Source organism: Prionailurus bengalensis, chromosome B4, assembly GCF_016509475.1.
Source record: "Prionailurus bengalensis isolate Pbe53 chromosome B4, Fcat_Pben_1.1_paternal_pri, whole genome shotgun sequence".
Classification (NCBI taxonomy): Eukaryota; Metazoa; Chordata; class Mammalia; order Carnivora; family Felidae; genus Prionailurus; species Prionailurus bengalensis.
In genome coordinates this window covers 141,595,177-141,612,821 of record NC_057358.1, presented here as the reverse complement: position 1 = coordinate 141,612,821, position 17,645 = coordinate 141,595,177, and the positions used below count along the sequence as shown (strand labels likewise).

The following is a 17,645-nucleotide window of genomic DNA, read 5'->3' as shown; positions in this document are numbered from 1 at the left end:
CCAAACACTCCCCATCTAACCCAGGTGGCCCTGGGTAATGGTATGGACATCCCTACAGCCCTCTGGGACACCCCCCCTCCCCCCCTCCTCCCCCCTCCTCTTCCCCCTTCCCCCCCTCCTCCCCCCTCCCCCTGCCAGCGGTCCTGCTGGGCACTTACTAGGTTGCTTTCCAGAAAGGCTGGACCACACTCTTCCCCAGAAAAAAGAGGTTCTGTCCCCTAACATTCCCAGCTCTTGTCATTATCTGCTTTCTGGTATGTGCCATTCTAAGGGCTGGAATGTGGTTTCAGTGTTTTCAGTTTGCCTTTTTCTGGTTACCAGTGGGGTTATCGCCTGGCCAAGCCTTCTGCACATCAAGCGTCCCTGTCTGTGGTTCATTTGGAAGAGGTCTTGGACTTACATCAGCCTTTTGGTTAATCCATTGTAAGGCCTTCTTCAGGTCTGTCTGTTGGGTCTATCCATGGGATCTGGATAGGAATCCTCGATTTAGATGTAGTCAAGACCACTGTTTTATTCGTTTGTTTTATGGCTTGTAGTTTTTTTCTTTGTGAGATCTCAGAGGCATCCCAGTGTCCCTCTAGGAGCAGGACAGCTTACCCTCCACACTCATTCTTCCATGGCCTTCAAGCAGATATGTTGAAATGTGCTTCATTTCGGTGTTGCCGTGAATTGGTGAAGTAATCTCTGCTCTGGGGATTTCAGATGACTGTACCAGAAGATTGCAACCCAAGCAAATTCCATAGGTAGCATTACTCCTTTAGCAGATACATTTTTAGCTGGAAGACCACGTGTGGAGGTAGAAATGCAGCTTAGTTTTTCTCCATAAAATGAGCTGGTTTTCCCCACACTGTTGACTAAGCAATATATCCTTTCTCAGACCACCAGGTGTCATCACCACATCTGGAATGGGTTTGTCCTTGTGATGGCTTTGTCACATACCAAATATATGGATCGGCAGGTACCCCTTTACCCCTTCTCAATGACGATTTAGGTACTCATGACCTTGCCTTTTCCACATATACGTCTCAGAAAGACTTTGTCAAGTTTCCAGAAAGGAAATCTAGCTGGAATACTGAGATTGCCTTGAACGTATACTAACTTGGGGACGACTGAAATGTGGACAATTGTTAAGTTTTCCTATCTATGAACATAGTATGTTTCTTCATTTATTTAGATCTTCTTTATATATTGTCATAAAATTATAATCATTTCTCTGTAAATATTGTTGCATGGGTTTGTTAGGTCATGTCCTAGACGTAATTTTTGTTCCTCTGTACACGGCATCCCATTTTCTGCGATGTGTTTTAGCTGGTTAATCTGGTGCAGAGGAACGCTGCTGACCTCGGTGTGATCGCCGAGTTGGCCTGTGGGCATCAGCAGGTTGTGGAGTGCAGTCGTGGCGGTGACCCTGCATGCTGTGAGAAAGGCTAGGCTGCTGTCCTCCCATCCAGCGGGGGAGCGTCTGGACATCATGGGAGGGGCACCCAGGCAAGCTGAGGCCGCCCCCCACCGCCCCATGGCAGCAGCTGTCTTACTGTTGTCCTCAGTCCCCAGCCTGGATGGGGCTGGGGTGGGGGCCAGAGCAGAGTGTCCGGGGATGACACCCCGGGCCGGGCTCAAACCCTGCAGAGACTTGGAGCCCAGCCCTCCTTTGTTCTCCCCCCAGGAGAATGTGCAGGAAGCACTGGGGAACAGGGGCTACTGCTGTCCTCGCCCCGGGCTGGCTCGGCCAGGCTGAACTGGAGGGATCGTGCTCCACAATCCTGTCTCCAGGGAGGACCACACTGGGGAACAGCTTGCCCGTCTTGTGGTGAGACATTAGCATGTGGCTTTTCACACACGGAGGGGTTCTGAGAGATCGAGTGACAGTACTGTGGCCAACGTTTAATCCACTCATCTCTGTAAAGGCAAAACCAGAAACCAGAAACCGAAGTAATGATGGACCCTTACTGCAGCTGTAAGCCGTGCTCTGCCACAAACACGGACAGCGTGTTAACCGATGCCTTCCCAGCGCAAGTTTACTTCTGCGTTTACTCACGAACACCTACAACACACGTGTGTCATTTTGATTAAGTACTTACGGTAACTAAAGAACAAGAATCCTGGTGAACTTCTTGTTACCAGGTTCAGTCTTACGGTTTCACGGATCAAAACTAGTGTTTCCCTCAGGGCACCTGGGTGGCTCAGTCAGAAGAGTGCACAGCTCTTGATCTCGGGGCTCAGAGTCGGAGCCCACATTGGGTGTAAAGATTACTAAGAAAAATTAACTTGAAAACAAATGGCTGGGGGGGGCGCCTGGGTGGCTCTGTCGGTTGAGCATCTGACTTTGGCTCAGGTCATGATCTGACCGCACATGAGTTCAAGGCCCGGGCTGGGCTGTCAGGCGCAGAGCCTGCTTCGGACCCTCTGTCTCCTTCTCTCTGCTCCCTCCCCCGTCTCTCTCTCAAAAGTTAATAAGCATTAAAAAAAACCCCACAAATGGCTGCCTCAATACACATATTTGGTCTGGAGAAGAAGCAGAGAGTGAGCAAGAGGCCAAGTAGGAACCAACAAAACAGCACAGGGTCATTCTACCCCACACTGACCATGGGCTGGCTGGGAGCTCTGTTCCCTTCTGTCCCCTCATTCTGGGGACTAGCAGCCACCGTCCCAGGGGTACAGCTTCACACCTCTGTCATTTCTGCTCATTCTTCAGGAGCCAAAGCTCATGCCTGGGGCATCTGTGGGGTGTGGGCGGCTGGCACACACACTGCGTGCCCCGGAGAAGACGGTCTGTGATGCCCTCAACGTTCAACCCAGTACATTTTGCAATGGATATACTTGGGCGGGCAAAGTTCTACGGGAAGGGGGAATAAGGCAGAGCATCCAGCCACAAAGGGTCAACTTGCTGGGTCCTTTTTAAGTGGACCGGGGCACTTACAACGTGCTGGGAACCAGTAGTTGTAAACAAGAAGAAAAACGGTAGGCCACTTAAAGTAAGTGACAGTACACGGCTTCCAAATTTCCTTTCCAGGATCCCCAAGCACAGAACTTAAGCCCAGTGTACCTGCTTGCAGGAACCTCTTCGCTCAGTTTCCCCAGGAGTCCTCGCTGCTGTAGGTGGCCTGGCCTCCTGTAGGCGGGGACTCTGTCAAGGGCAGACCCCGTGCGCTTTATCCTGTGCTCAGCAGAGCCTCCGGCTTGGTCACCGGACCTGGCCTCCCACCCCGTCTCCTGCCTGCTCCAGGCCCAGCGAAGCTGCACTCAGTGCCCTCCTGCCCAGGTGCACCGAGTCCTCTGCAGAATGACCCCACCTGGTCTCCCACCACCCCCGATAACCCCTCTGGACCGTTGCTGAAGAGCATCCTGGCCTGGGACACCCGCCCTGCGCGACGCCAGCCCAGCTCCTGGCTGCCTGTAGGACCCTGATTGCTCTGGCGCCTGCCTCTCCACAGTACGAGCCCCGCACCTGTGGCCTCTTGCAAGCGTGGACATCCAGTCACTGCAGAGCGGGGCAGGGCTGAGCAGGTGCAGACCTTTGGTGGGGAGGGGGGGAGGGTCGGCAGGGGGTTGCAGCCCTGGGACGCAGTGTGGGTGGGAGCGAAGGGTCAGTTCTGGGCCCACAGTCTCGGGGGTGGGGATGCAACAGAGGAAAACTCGGCCCCTTGGCGAGGAGGGGCAAGGGTGAGGCCCAGTGGGTGTGATTTTGGTGGGGGCAGGGGGCACTGGCACTGGGACTCCAGCAGCTGTCCCACGAGGCCACTCAGAGTGCCTGGCTCTGGGGCAGCCAGTGCAGGAGGCCAAAAGTGTTTTTTTTTTTTTTTTTTTTTTTTTTTCCGTTTATTTACATTTGACAGGGGGCAGGTAGGGGCAGAGGGAGACACAGAATCCAAAGCAGGCTCCAGGCTCTGAGCTGTCATCACAGAACCCGACATGGGGCTCGAACCCACGGACCGAGAGATCATGACCTGAGCCAAAGTCGGCCGTTCAACCCACTGAGCCACCCAGACACCCCCACAAGTGGATATTTCTTGAAGCAGCAACACCAGCATGTTCTCCTGTCGTGACAGCTTTGTTCCTAGGTGCAGCCCCTTTGCCACCAGCTGACCCACAGCACGCCAAGTGTGAGGGGTCTGGGGTCAGGAGAGCCCCATCCTCGGGCAGGGCGCCAGCATGGGCTCTGGGCTGCACCACTGGGGCCCCTGTCCCCACCTGTAAAGCGGGAGGACGGGATCTCCAGGGCGGCAGCAGTGGGCTGAGGGACAGAGCCTTGATTAGTGCCCTGAGGTCCTGAGGTGACCTTGGGACCCCCAACGTGGGGAAGGTCTTATCTTCCTCCCCTCCCGCCCTGTCCTTGTCCGTTGCAGGACCAACAATTCTCATTTGCCCACCTGCAGCCTCTGAGGGGCCGGTGTCTCACGTGGGTCTGAGTTCAATGATTCCAGAGGAAGGGCGTGTCTCTGGCAAGGCTGGTTTGGGTGTGCGGCAGACGCAGCTCGGGCTCCCCATGGCCGGTTCCCTTTCCTTCCCGCTGCAGGGCTCCCTCTTCCTGCCACAGCCTTGGGCTCTGGCTGGTGGTGGGGGGGAGGGGGCGAGAGGACATGGGGGGTGGGGGGACTCGAGCCGCCGCCCAGGCCCCAGCTGGGCCCGATGCTGTTGTTGCCACCAGAAGTCCTTGATCGTTTTACCCCTGACGGCACTTTGTACATGAGGTCGCTGCCCCGTGTTGCCTGAGAGCAGAGAATTCTCACTGACCCACGAAGGTTTCCAACCGCTTGCTTGGTGAGGCTCTGGCCGCTCCTGTGGAGTGGTCCCTGAGGCCCGGAGAAGGGCCCTGGGTCCCACGCGTTCACCGCTGCCCCTTTTGCCCCTGGGGTAGCGTGAGCAGTGCGGGACAGGGGCCTGTGCACCCATTTCCCATTTCTAGGACAACTCTGGGTGGCATCGTGGGGCCGCACGGGCCACAAGGAAGCCCCTTCCACAGGCCGCAGGGCGTCAGCGTGTGGGGCGGTCACAGGCAGGCACGCACAGAGGTCTGGACCCCAGGCTCGCCTCCCCAGGGCGGGGCCTCCGCACCGAGAGCGTCAGGGACAAGTCCCAGACGTCCCCGAGGCCTGGCCTCTGCTCCCGTCCTGTGAAGGAAGATGTGCTCCACGACCAGAGAACTCGGTCCCTCGCTCAGACCAGCTCTCAGTGTGTTTTATGCATGAGATCCCCGCCCTGCCCAAGAAGTGAGTGTGCAAGGCAGTTTCTGGTCAGGCTGCCTCCACTCCCAAACAGCTGTTTGCTCTTGGTTTATTCAGGAGCATCCAGGGTTCCAGAACCACCCCCAGCGACCAGCTCCCAGGGCACCTTCCCCAGATCCTGAAGCCAAAGTTGAGAAAAGACACACAGACCCTTCCGGAGTGCTCTGCCTGGGCAAAAGACCCTGGGAGTGAGCAGAGGACCCGCCCAAGGCCCAGACCCTCAGGAGGCGGGTGTGAAGGTCTGGGAGGGAGCAGGAGCCCTCACGCAGCCAGAGGAGTATCCCCATCTGCCTCCAGGAGCAGACGCCGCAATGGGGCAGGCCCCTGAACCGTGGGAAGGGGGAGTTTGGAAGTAGGTGTCCCCGGGAGGGGCGGTGAGCACCCAAGAACCCCATGTTCTGACGACAAGGCCTGGCCCTGGGACCTGCACTGCTGGCCTCTGGCCTGGGCAGGACAGCGGAGCAGCAACCCCACCCCCACCCCACCTGCCCCCGGGCTGCTTGCTGCCCTGTCATGTCTGACTCTTCCTGGGAACAGCTGGCCTCATGTCTGGTGTGCGTGGGGTGGGCCCTGCCTGGGCCTCCACACACTCCCCGTGCAGGGCATCATCCTAGCTGCCTTCCTGGAGGAAGCAGTCATGTATTCTAAACACAAGCGGGGACTCGGAGCCTCAGTAAGGAGTGGTACAGCCACCGCAGGCCCCCGTGTCTACGCAGTGGCCTGTGTCTTCATGTGGGGAGTCCTCTTGGGCACGAGGGCTGGGGGTCATGGGCCTCAGTGTCTCAGGGTCTGCTTCTCATGGACGGTGAGGGTGTCTGTCTGGGCATCTCGGAACCCAGGGCTCATCCTGTCTCCTGTGCAGGCTGCTGTGCACCCCTCCCCCCACCCCCCAACTTCACTGGGAGGCACGGCCAGAGACTTCATGCCTTCACTGGGCTCCTGGGGCTCCTGGTCCCCAAGCCTGGTGCTGTTCACACAGGCGCAGACCCCAATGTGTATGTAAATGCTGCCTGCCCTTCCTAGAAATGGGTCCCCGAGGATTTGCACAGATGGGCCACCTTCTTGGCCAGAGGGGACGGGTCCCACCGAGCTGTACCAGGGTTCTGGGTGAGTGGGATGCTGACCCCACTTCTGCATGGCCACCCATCCCCAGACAGAACCCCCATAGAGGCCCCGGGCTCTACACGGCTGGCAGGTGAAGGGAACACTGGCTCAAGGACCCGGAGAATGTCTGTGAGCCTGCAGGGATCAGAGGCCACACGGAAGCACAATTGCTTCCCAGCACCCGGTGCATTTCGAGCCGGAAAGCCACACCAGGTGTCCCATGTGCACATTTATTTTGGTGATGGGTTGCAGTAACCGTCCAGTGGCAGGAATGGGCTGGTGTGGGAATAGCAGGTTCCATCGGACCCCGTGGCCCCTACGCTCGCGGCCAAGGCTAGGGTACAAGGCAGGCTGCAGGGGCCCCAGCACAGAGACGGGGACAGCAGCTCCCTGTGGTGTGGCGCCAGGCCCAGCAGCCCTGCCTTACCAACTGTGGCTGTGGATCCGGTCCTGGGGGCGCATGTCTAGCCACAGCTGCACGTGGGGAAAGGGGAGGGGGCCAGTGAGCTGGGATCCCCACTGCAGCTCAGGCTGGAGGGCTGGGGGCTGTGGCCTCCTGCAGGGACCCCAAGCGATCTGCATTATCCCAACACTGGACAGAAAGCAGGTGAATGAGGTGGGCTGGCAGGGAGGGGCAGGGCAAAAGCTGCAGGACAGACACAGAGCTCACTCTGGCAGTGACTGCAGTTCGGGAGGTAGATCGCACCCCGTGTAGACACCGTTCGTAATGCTGTATTCCAGTAATGCACCAAAACAGGGGTCCTGTTGAAACACCGAAGAGCCCGCCTCAAAACCCCAAGCCGTCCCAAGCGGCGCCTTCTACCCAGGCCCTTCCCCCCTCGGCAGACTCACTTTGACCAGCACGTGAGGGTTTCCCAGCACAATCAGCAAGGCTTTGGGTCTGGTGATTGCAACATTAAATCTTTTTGAGTTGGACAAGAAACCCAAAAAATATCTATCGTCTTCAAATCTGTCTTCATTTGACCGCACCTAAAAAACACAAAAATGAATAAAAATGGTATCATATCCATTTTTTTGGCATGGAAAGAAACTCGGTATTTAAAAGCATTTAAAACTATTAAACATCAGCAGAACCCCATTTTTAGTTAAAGAAGGAAAAAAACACCAGTGGTGTGGAGAGAGCCTCGTCGCCATCGTCTACACAGGAGACCCTCTATCTCTGGGTGTAGAGTTGTAGGCGATTCTGACTTCCATCGTCATGTCTGAATTTCCTAACTTATCTGCTGCTCACACGTTCTGTACAAACATGGAGTTTTGAGAGTCACAGCGGGTTCTCCTGGGGCGGCAGCATCGAGCCACCGTGGCCCGCGTGTGGGACCTTTACCAGCACGTTTACTGCTTCTCGCTGGATTTCGGTTATTTTTTTTTGCCTGCAGGTGTCGCGTCTTCTAAAGAGCTCCCTGCAGTTACGGCTTGAGAGGGCTCCGGAACATCTCCATCCTGCCAGTGGTCGCCTGTGCTACCGACCAGCCTCCGCCGCTTTCGACCGGAAGGACATGAACCTCAGGTGGTGTCACACACACCGTCACCCCCACTCAAAACAGGAATACCTACGGTGGAGATGATGATGACCAAATATTCTTGCCCTTGAAACTCCTCTACTGATCCAACCTTTATGTCCGTCAGATCAACATTTCGCAAAAGAATTTTGATTTTTTCCACCTTTGAAGCAGACAAAAAAAGGACAGAACTTTACAAATCTGACCGTTTCTTTACATATTTAAGCACAAGCCAGATATTAACCAACATGCACTGTTGCTTATCACTTCCAAATCGTATTTCATCTAAGTTGATTAGGACACAAATTCTGATTTCAGACACAGTGCACTGGGGAAAGGGAGAGGGGACAGAGTGTCTGTGACGTCTCCCTCTCCCCGCAGGTGCACATGCCTGCTGCTGGGCGGGCCTGGCCATCTCAGTGGGGACGGTGCTGGGACCCACAGCCGGGCAGGCTCCAGAGCGCCACACCCCAGGGGCCTGAGGGGCTGGACAGAGGCCCGGAAGCAGGCTCTGCACAACGGCAGCCGGAAGGCAGGGGCAGACATCTTTGTGAAAGAGCCAGCTCCTGGGGGAACGGGAACGGCTGTCACAGAAGCAGGATGCCGGGTTCTGGATTGCGTGTCTAGAGACCAAGGTCTCCCATGGGTGCTGGTGAAGTAAAAACCAGTTTGCAACCTTGGAGAAAAGCGCGCAGAAGACGAAAGCTCAGTGCTAGGGGCAAGCTTGACTGTCCCCCAGGAGGACGCGGATGGTGGCCCACTGCCCGCTCCCACTGCCAGGTAAGCCCAGATGGAGCGCCCCAGCCCCTGGGAGCAGGGTCTGAGGGTCCGAGCACCAGGACACGGGTGTGCGGCAGGCTAGCGGGGGTGCGGGGAGGCCGGGGGTGCAGCGGCTGTGGAGGGACTTGGTGCCCCCTGAGGGAGCTGGTCTCCACCCGCCTTCCGGACCCTGTGAACGCGACAGCTCAAAGGAGCGGTGGGCAGGTCCATACCTGCTTCCGGTAGGGTGTGATCACACCAATATCGCTTGCAGACACCTGGCTGGAGATGCCCCTGGCCAGGAGGCAGCAGTAGCGCATGACCTGGACGGCTTCGGCCGCGTTGAACCAGGACGGGCTCCTGCCTTCACGAGCTTCGCCGCCCTGAGTTAACGATTCGGAGATAAGAGAATGGCACACCCGGCCCCCAGCCTTCATTTCCTCAACAGGTGCTGTGAAGGGGGCTGTGAACAAGGAAGGAGCAGAGCAGGTGTCGGGATACGGCACGCGTGAGGCAGATAAAGTACGCCCGTGCTCCTGCAGACCTCACACTCCGGTGGGCAGACTAACTTCAGTCACGGTCACGTCCGCCACGGCCGCAGCAAGGGCCCCGGCGGAGAAGGGCTGCTTGGGGGCGGCCTGCGATTTGCTGACAGGGGTGGATGGGCGGTGATGCACGTGCAGGAATTGCCAGGCAAAGAGCAGGGTGCTTGGCCAGGGTGGGGACGCGGGCCCTGCCGGGGAACCTCAGGGCGTGCCACAAACAGGAACAAGCAACCGGTGCGGCCCAAACCTTGGGAGCCGGGGCCAGAGCAGACCACGGGGCCTGCAGGGCGGCGGCCGGCTGCAGTCAGGCAGGTGAGCACGCACTCGGGGCCCCCCTCCCTCCCCACGTGTAGGCCTGGGCCCTCTCAGCCAGCCATCAAAGGAGCGTGCCTCCGACCCACACGCACGCACAGGTGCTCAGCGTCACCGATAATCAGGGAGACACAGGTGAGAGCCACAAGGTCCCCCTCACACATGGTTTCTACGAAGAAACAAAACAAGCGTTGGGGAGGATGTGGAGAAACCGGACCCCTGTGCACGGCCCACGGGAACGTAAATCGGCACGGTCACTGTGGAAAACGGTGTGGCGGCTTCTCAAAGAACGACACCGGAAATCCGATGTGATCCAGCAATCCCACTCGAGGGCCTCAGAGACATACCGTATGCCTGTACCTTGCAGCATTCCGAACAACAGCTACAACGTGCAGGCGACCCAAGTGTCCGCGAGTGGATGGACAGATAAACCAAAGACGGTCCATCCAGACAATGGAATGTTATTCGGCCTTAAGAAGAAAGGAACTTCTCACACCCGTGTCCTGAGGACTTTGTGCTGAGTGAAATAAGCCATCACAGAAGACAATACTGGAAGACTCCACTCATATGAGGCACCTACAGGAGTCAGATTCACGGAGCCAGAAAGTAGGTGGTGGGCGCCAGGGGCCTGGGAGCAGGAGGGGAAGTGAGTGTTTAATGGGGACAGAGTTTCGGTCTGGAAAGATGGAAAAGTTCTAATAACTGGATGCAAAACAATGTGAATACGTTTAACACTACTGAACTGTACATTTGAAAATGGCTAAAGTAAATTTTATGTCACATGTTATTTTGGCACAATTAAAAAAAAAAGAGAATACCAGACACAGCAATTGGAATGTATTAACCTTGAGGATGTTTTTTGCTGTTGTTAAGCCGTACGTAATTTATCTGGGGCAGAAGGAGAGGGAGACACAGAATCCGAAGCAGGCTCCAGGCTCCGCACCGTCAGCGCAAAGCCCGGTGTGGGGCTTGAACTCACGAACCGTGAGATCGTGACCTGAGCTGAAGTCGGACGCTCAACCGACTGAGCCACCAGGTGCCTTTTTAATTTTTTTTTAAGTTTATTTTGTAATCTCTACACTCAACATGGGGCTTGAACTCACAACCCTGAGATCAAGAGTTGCATGCTCTTCTGACAGAGCCAGCCAGCTGCCCTGTAATTTATCTTTGAGATTGACAATAGAGAACTACAAACAATTTCAGCGTGCTGGTGCTTAGGCAAGAACTTACTGAAAGAGAAAAAACGCCGAATAGCGACCAATCACCTACAAAAAATAAGGAAAAGGAAGAAACCATGAAAATTGGTAATAAAGGTGGAAATGAAGGAATAAAGGTAAGAAAGCATAGGTTAGACTGACTCATCTCATTAAAATCAGAGACTCTCAAACTGGGTTAAACATGAAAACGAGCTGTTCTAAGAAAGATACGTACGGTAAGATGGTGAAGAGAGAAAAAGAAGGGCTAGGATACCAGATAAAAAGAAACAAGCAACGGCGACATTAGTATGACTTACCAGATGGAATTTAAGGCGAGAAACAAGAAACAGTAGGGAGAACGTAACGTGAGGAGGAAGACAGTCATAACTCGTATGCAGGAAACACCTCGGCAGTTAAGTCCCTAAGGCAGAAGCGACTGGAATTCACAGAGGATTGGATAAAAAAGCACAACTATAACGAGAGACCTCACCGCGCCTCTCCCTCCGCGGGCGTGCCGACATCAGGACACAGGGGAGCTGAACCACAGACTCCAAACGTTTGTTTAAAAATATACACGGAACTTGCATCCCTCAAATAGAGACTATACCTTTCGGGGGTATGTCCTCAGAATATGTACCCAACCTGATACCTAGTTGGCCGCAAATTTTTAAAAGCAGAGAGTTTACAGGCCGTTGTTCTTGACCACCTAATAAAATTAAAAACAACAAAAAAGAGGTGGCCAAAGAATTCTCAGCCACTTGAAAATTAAGAAAAAAATACTTCTCTGTAACCCTTGGATCAAAAAAAAGAGAAGAAAGAGAAAGTTATAAATGTCCAGAAAGTTGTGAAAGAAGATCCCTCAGCAGACACACGTGGAAAGGAAGGTACAGGTCGGCATCCCCGGCGTCTTCCTAATTCAGAGGATGAGGAGTTACGACAAACAAAATAGATACGCACGTTAGCAGGGGGACGATTAAAGACAAAGCAAGATTAACGAAGCAACGAGACAAAGCGGAGAAAATGCAAGTCAGTCCGAAGTTGGCTTTTCAATTAGACCAGGGCTTGCCACATCTCTCCTGTCAGGGACCAGAAGGTATCCCAGGCTCTGACAGGGCTAGGCTGTCCTACTCCACTCTGCCATGGCATCAGCCACCTGTCCACCGCGGTGCAGGCTTCCGACCGTTTCTCTAGGAGGACAAGACCACAGCCACCTTGGTGGCTCCTCCTGGGCCGCCCCGGGGCTCAGCCCTGCCCCACGATGTTCACGCGGCACGTTCTGCTGTGCTCCTTCGGCTGAGATGTGCTGGGCACGGGAACGGAGCAGGAGTCAGACAGAGGTCCTTCCAGAGCCTCCGCAGGGGAAGCTGTCAGTCAAGGTAACACTTCAACGAGGGGGGCACCTGCCAGGGAGGGGGCCTGCCGTCGCATCTCGGGGACTGGAGCGGCCTGCGGGAGCCACGGCTGAGGGTGCAGAGGGAGTGCAAGGGGCAGGCCTTGACAGCAGCCCTGAGGCCAAACCCTTTTTGCTCAAATGATGGCAGTGGACTGTTCTCCGCAACCCAGCCCGAGGCCTCATCACCCATTTTATGCTCAGGGCCCAGAGTGGAGCCTGGGACACAAGTAGGCCCTTGAAAAATTCTTACTAAATAAATGTTTTTGGACTTTGTTTCACTGCCTATGTTTTTTGGTTTTTGGTTTTTTTTTTTTTTTTTTGAGTCTACAAGTATGCTTCCGTTGGCTATTGCTTGTGGTATATCTAACTGGCTCCGTATCTCATTCTGCTACAAACACTTTTTGCACATTTAAAACACATCTGCACGTTTATAATCCATTCATTTCTCATGAAAAAACCCGTTGTGACTTCCATGTAGTCTTCTATGCATTAAATATAGGAATTAATTTAGGCAGAACAACACTGGCCTGTCTGTTCATGAACATCACCTGTCTCACGTCACACGCTCGGGTCCAGTTCTCTCCCTGCAGCAATCCTGCTTACTTCTTAGGCTTCTTAGGCTGAAGTCTAGCGAATGTCAGGGAGATCTCCGACATTTTCTACACTTTCTGCTACGTTTTCTAACTTGTTTTTCTGATATACAGGGAAGCTTCTGAGGATGGACAGAACAGGGGCAGGATGTTCCCGGGAAGGGGGACCGGCATACGAGGTTGGGAGAAAGCACCGGTCAACAGGGCTCTGTGGCGAGTGTCTCAAGCTGAGAGGGACCGGTCTCTTTCCTTGAATTCTCTTTTGTCCAAAGGGTAGCCCCTCCACAGCCACAGCTGAACACGCAACCCCACCCCCTTCCATCCACTTCTGAGAGAGCACACGGCGGTGGCACCGTCACTTGGATTCACGCACCCCCAGCCCCACCGGCGCCTCCTGTCCCGGGGTTGGGGCGCAGCCCCAATTCTGGATGAGAACTCGGGGGCAGTTAATGAAAAAGATGACTTCTGGTTCTAACAACCAAATTTCAATACGGAGTCTCTGATGTTAGGGCACAGTTGTCACTTTTTGGGCTACTGAGCATCTAGCTCTTTCCTACTGTGGAGCCCCCCACCTGGTGAGGCCATGGTGACGGGCAGGTGTCCCCACCCCACAGCAGTCCCCTCGCCTGACACAGGGTCACAAGGGGTGCGGTCCTTCTTGGTGGGCACGGGGCCTCCTGGTACCCAGCTCCCCCAGCTCTGCATCACCCCAGCCTCCCCCTCAGTCACACGACGCCTTCAGGCCCCCCTACCCTCCAGTGCCCACTTGGGCCAGCACTTCCGAGTCTGTTCTGTGTAGAGTCACCTGAGTGGCCGACGGGCCGGCCTTGCAGGGGGAGAAGCCCTCCTTACTGGCTCTACTCTTCGGCATCAGTGTGGCCATCTGCCCACTGGCAACTGGTGAATGCCCCACTAACAACGGACTTGAACAAACCACATGTGATGAACACGCACAGACCCACGAACAGCACTGAGGGCTCACGCGGCCACTAGACCACTCTCGGCGCACGACTCACCCTCACGCCGTGGAATATGAGCGGGAAGCCTTTCTTCGGTAACTTCTCCCAGCCCAGCAGGGAGGTCACCACCTTGGGGTCTGCACACACTTCGAGCTCTCTGTGGTAGAACAGCCTGGATGGCAGTGCCAGCAGAGCTGGGTGGGATCTGTAGTTGTTCACGAGCTTTGTAACCTGCAAAGAGAGAGCTGGAAACGGGTCCAGAGCCAAACTGGCACACGCGTGTCACACTTCTGTCAAAAGGAGAAATGCCGAGACCCATCTCAGATCGTAGCCCTGGGGGCGCCTGCTTCTGCCTGTCCTCCCTCTCCTGGCCTGTCACCTGCCAGCTCCTCAGGAAGTGCTCCCGCACCTCTAACGACTTTTTGAACAGAGGGTTTGGTTTCTTTTAATTGAAATATAATCAACGTACGGTGTTATATTAGTCTCAGGTGTACAATATAACGATTTGACAGTTTGCTACGTTTCTCAGGGCTCGTTAGGAAGAGTGCATTCTTTTTTTTTAAGTGTATGTTTTCCGGGGGGGGGGGGGGGGCGAAGAGACAAAATGCGAGTGGGGGAGGGGCAGAGAGGGAGGGAGACAGAATCTGAAGCGGGCTCCAGGCTCCGAGCCATCAGCACAGAGCCCGAAGCAGGGCTCGAACTCACAAACTGTGGGATCGTGACCTGAGCTGAAGTCAGACGCTTAACCTGCTCTTCTCGCCCCTTCCCTGCCCCAGCCCCCTGGACTGGTTTGGCTCAAGGCTTCTCCACCCACCTCCTCTTCTTTGTGGCTCCCCCGTCTCTGGGCCCAACAGGTTCCCGGGTGTCGCCGCTTTCCCGCAAGGCATCGCCTGCTCGCCATCTCAGCCTCCCACCCGGCCCCCCATGCTTTGATCCCACCACCACGCCGCAGGCGGGGGGCGCACCGCCATCCTGCCCTGCTTGCCAGGGCCCGGCAAGAGGGAGGGAGGCTCCCTGGCAAATCAGGTGGTAGGGCAGCTGCTGGGAGGGGAGGCCAACCACACCTGGTGGCCTGCTGGCATCTGTGTGGCTCCGCAGCACGGTTGGAGGCTCCCACAGCTGTGGTGGCTGTGGCCGTGACTGGGACCTGATAGCGAGGCAGGAACACGCTCAGTGCTGCCTGTGACGCCTGCCTGTGGCTGTGCTGAGTGCCCAGGCTGGGCTCCCCTCTGGCCACCGAGGCGCCCTTGCCCCCACTGGACTCCTCACTGGCACTAAGCATGAAAAATGCGTCCTCTGTCCCAAGGATTTTAGTGTCCACCACTCGACAGGAATGCACTGTCGCTGCCAGGAGAGCTCTTCACCTGGAAAACGCGTTCTGGACTGCAAAGCCCCAGGACCTATGGACCTGATGACACGGGTTTGCTGAGAAGTGCAGTGCTCGTGAGCGAGCCCCTCTGAACCCACGGGTAGGCTCAAGGGCCTGCTCTCACAGAGAAGGTGAACGTCAGGAAAAGAGAAGAGGAGAAAGCTGCTCGATGGTCCCCCGAGTCCAGACAGCTGAGGGGTCTCCCTCAGGGGTGGAGGGGCTGGTTGTGCATCCGGCCGCACACTCCCCTCCATAGCCACTGTCCCGCAGCCCCGGTCTTTCTACGAACCCATGAAGCCTGGTCTCATGTCAGTTGCAGGCAGCCACTGGCTCCTGGGCCGTGGGGCCCTCGTGGCTAAGGGCACATCCCCCTAAGCCACAGCCAGCTTGAAGCCTGGTTGGGACCTTGTTGCGAGCCGCTGGTGACGTCACCAGCACACAGAGCGAGAGTGACCTGTGTCCTGCCTCCAACTGGCCTGGGGCCTCATTGGTGGAGGGGGTCTTCCCTCGTTCCGGGGTGAGAACCCGGTAGGCCCCAGGACTTTTCTGTTGATCCACGGTGACAAATTTCAGCTCCGCAACTACGACGTGTTCAGCCTCCAAAATGCTAATCAAAGCCCCAAACTCAAGCTCAATTTGGCATCTCAGCTCCTTGCACCCCAAGCCAGGCCCTGTGTCGGCCTGTAGAGCACCTGGCGAGAGAGGCCCTCTGCCCCCAGAAACTCGCTGCAGCTTCAGGCGCCCTGGGGAGAAGGAAGGTGCCGCGCTGTCAGGCAGAGGAGGCTTTGCTGCCCGTTCAGCCGGGGGGGGGGGGGGGGGGGGGGGGGGGGGGAGGGGGGGCGGCAGGATGGGGGATGTGGACGCCAGGGGGCGCACATGCGTCTCCCACAGGCAGGGTGCTCTTCGATGCCCAGTCTGGGCTGGCGCGAGCCCACTGCTGCCCTGGGCTTGCCTTGGGGCAGTCTTCCACGGCCCTCAGCACCTCCGGAGGGTCCAGCTCTCCCCAGCCCATGCCACTTCCCATGCTGTCTTGCCCCCTCTGTTCTCCAGGTGGGTAAAGGGCCTGAGGGCCCATTGCCTGGCACAGGTCCCAAGCGTTTCCAGGAAAACCTGCCCATGATCACCACGCCTCCTTTCTGTTTACTGTTAAAGTTTAGAAGGAACTCTCCTTTTGTGCTGCAGGAACTTACAGAATGTGCTACTTGGCTCACTTTAACGAGGGACCCCAGAGACCCAAGGCTCCCAAACTCCAGTGTTCCTGTGGGGGAGGGGGCTAAAATGCAGATTCCAAGGCCCATCCCTCTGAAGCGGTCACAGTCTGGCTGAGAAGGGAATCTGCAGGGATTCCCAGCAAACTAGCACCACAGGAAGGAGACACGGCCTCTTCTTTCAGACTATGAACTAGAAGGCTCTTTCCCGTTTTCCCACGTTAACTCAGATTTAACTCTTCTCGTGTTTGGCCCCACAGAACCTCAGCCATCAGCCTTAGACGGGACTGCCTGGAACGGCTGAGCTACTGGGACAGAGGTGCTGGCAAAGTCCCTTCTGGGATGGGGGAGGGGAGCGTGAGCTCAGTGCGCACGGGGACTGGGGTGGAAGGCCATGAGGAACCACGTGCCGCGGGGAGTCTGTGCTTACCAACAAGGGGTTGTAGGCGCCACAGGCACCGAAAGCGTCTTCGTCCCTCATATACACCGGCCGAGACATCAGTCTTTCCAGCATAGACACATTCAGCCCGTAGGCCATGGCGAGTCTGGACTTAATAACCGGGCCGAGCTGCATGGGGTCTCCGGCAAGGACAATCTGTGGCACACAGGCGGGCACCCACACTAGTGCAGGGACACAGACTCACAACCACAGCTGGGAGGGGTTTGGGAAGTGGGTCAGCCACGTGTGCACCAGGCTGGCCTCCGCCTTCGGTGGCCGGGCTGGCTGAGGCTCCCTGAGGGCAGGCTGGGAGGCGGCCGGCCCCCACCATCACTTGGGCTCCAGAAGACGGGGGACGCAGCACGGCTGCCCGAGCAAGGTGGCAGAAGCTCAGATGAGGGCGGCAGGATGTGAAGAACAAAGTGGCTGGGTGGCCTCTGTCTCTGTCCCCTGGAAGTGCACGCTGTGCCCCTTCCCCTTCTGCCTGCGGGCCCTGGCCCACGCCCACCGCCCACGGCCCACGCTGCAGCTGAACCAGGTCTTCTCCCTGCTCTCTGTGCTGCCCCCACACCAGGCAATCAGGATGGGAGGAGGCAGGTGTCTAGGGGACCAGGAGAAGCTAGGAAGGGCCCTCCTGAGTGACGGACGTGTGCAGAGGAGAGGGCCAAGGGAAGCCTGAGAGGACCCCGGGTCACCATCAGGGGGAGTGCTGGAGGAAGCAACAGGTGTTGAGTAGGAAAGAGCCAAAGCATCAGCCTGGGATAAAAGGGGTTAGCAGCAAGGGTCAGGGGGGGAGCAGAGGGGTCAGAACCCTGGGCGGTGAGCCGGGAAACGCCTGGATGTCCCTGTCTGGCTGCACAAAGACTCTTGGAGTCTGTTTCCCAAGCGAATCAATCTAGGCAGAGCAGCCCTTTCTTCCTCGTCCACGCAAGGCCCTAGCGTCACGGAGCCTCGGGGTCCGTGGTGCCTCACCTGAGCCCGTCACCCCTGTGACACCTGTCTCACCCTGTGCTGGGGTGTGCAGAG

At 56.6% G+C, this 17,645-nt stretch overlaps 1 protein-coding gene across 2 annotated transcripts in view; it reads right to left on the bottom strand.

Annotated features, from left to right (window-relative positions):
* Positions 1–6,545: 6,545 nt before the first annotated feature.
* Positions 6,546–17,645, bottom strand: part of MOV10L1 (Mov10 like RISC complex RNA helicase 1) — a 69,442-nt gene continuing 58,342 nt past the window's right edge. For both annotated transcript variants that reach the window (XM_043563032.1, XM_043563033.1), the window contains exons 21-27: positions 16,611–16,775; positions 13,661–13,834; positions 8,842–8,991; positions 7,905–8,012; positions 7,182–7,319; positions 7,000–7,091; positions 6,546–6,803 (exon numbers count right to left, since the gene is read on the bottom strand). In XM_043563032.1, coding sequence (XP_043418967.1) covers positions 6,794–6,803; positions 7,000–7,091; positions 7,182–7,319; positions 7,905–8,012; positions 8,842–8,991; positions 13,661–13,834; positions 16,611–16,775 — 837 coding nt within the window. In that variant the 3' untranslated portion in view covers positions 6,546–6,793. The remainder of the gene's footprint in view (positions 6,804–6,999; positions 7,092–7,181; positions 7,320–7,904; positions 8,013–8,841; positions 8,992–13,660; positions 13,835–16,610; positions 16,776–17,645) is intronic.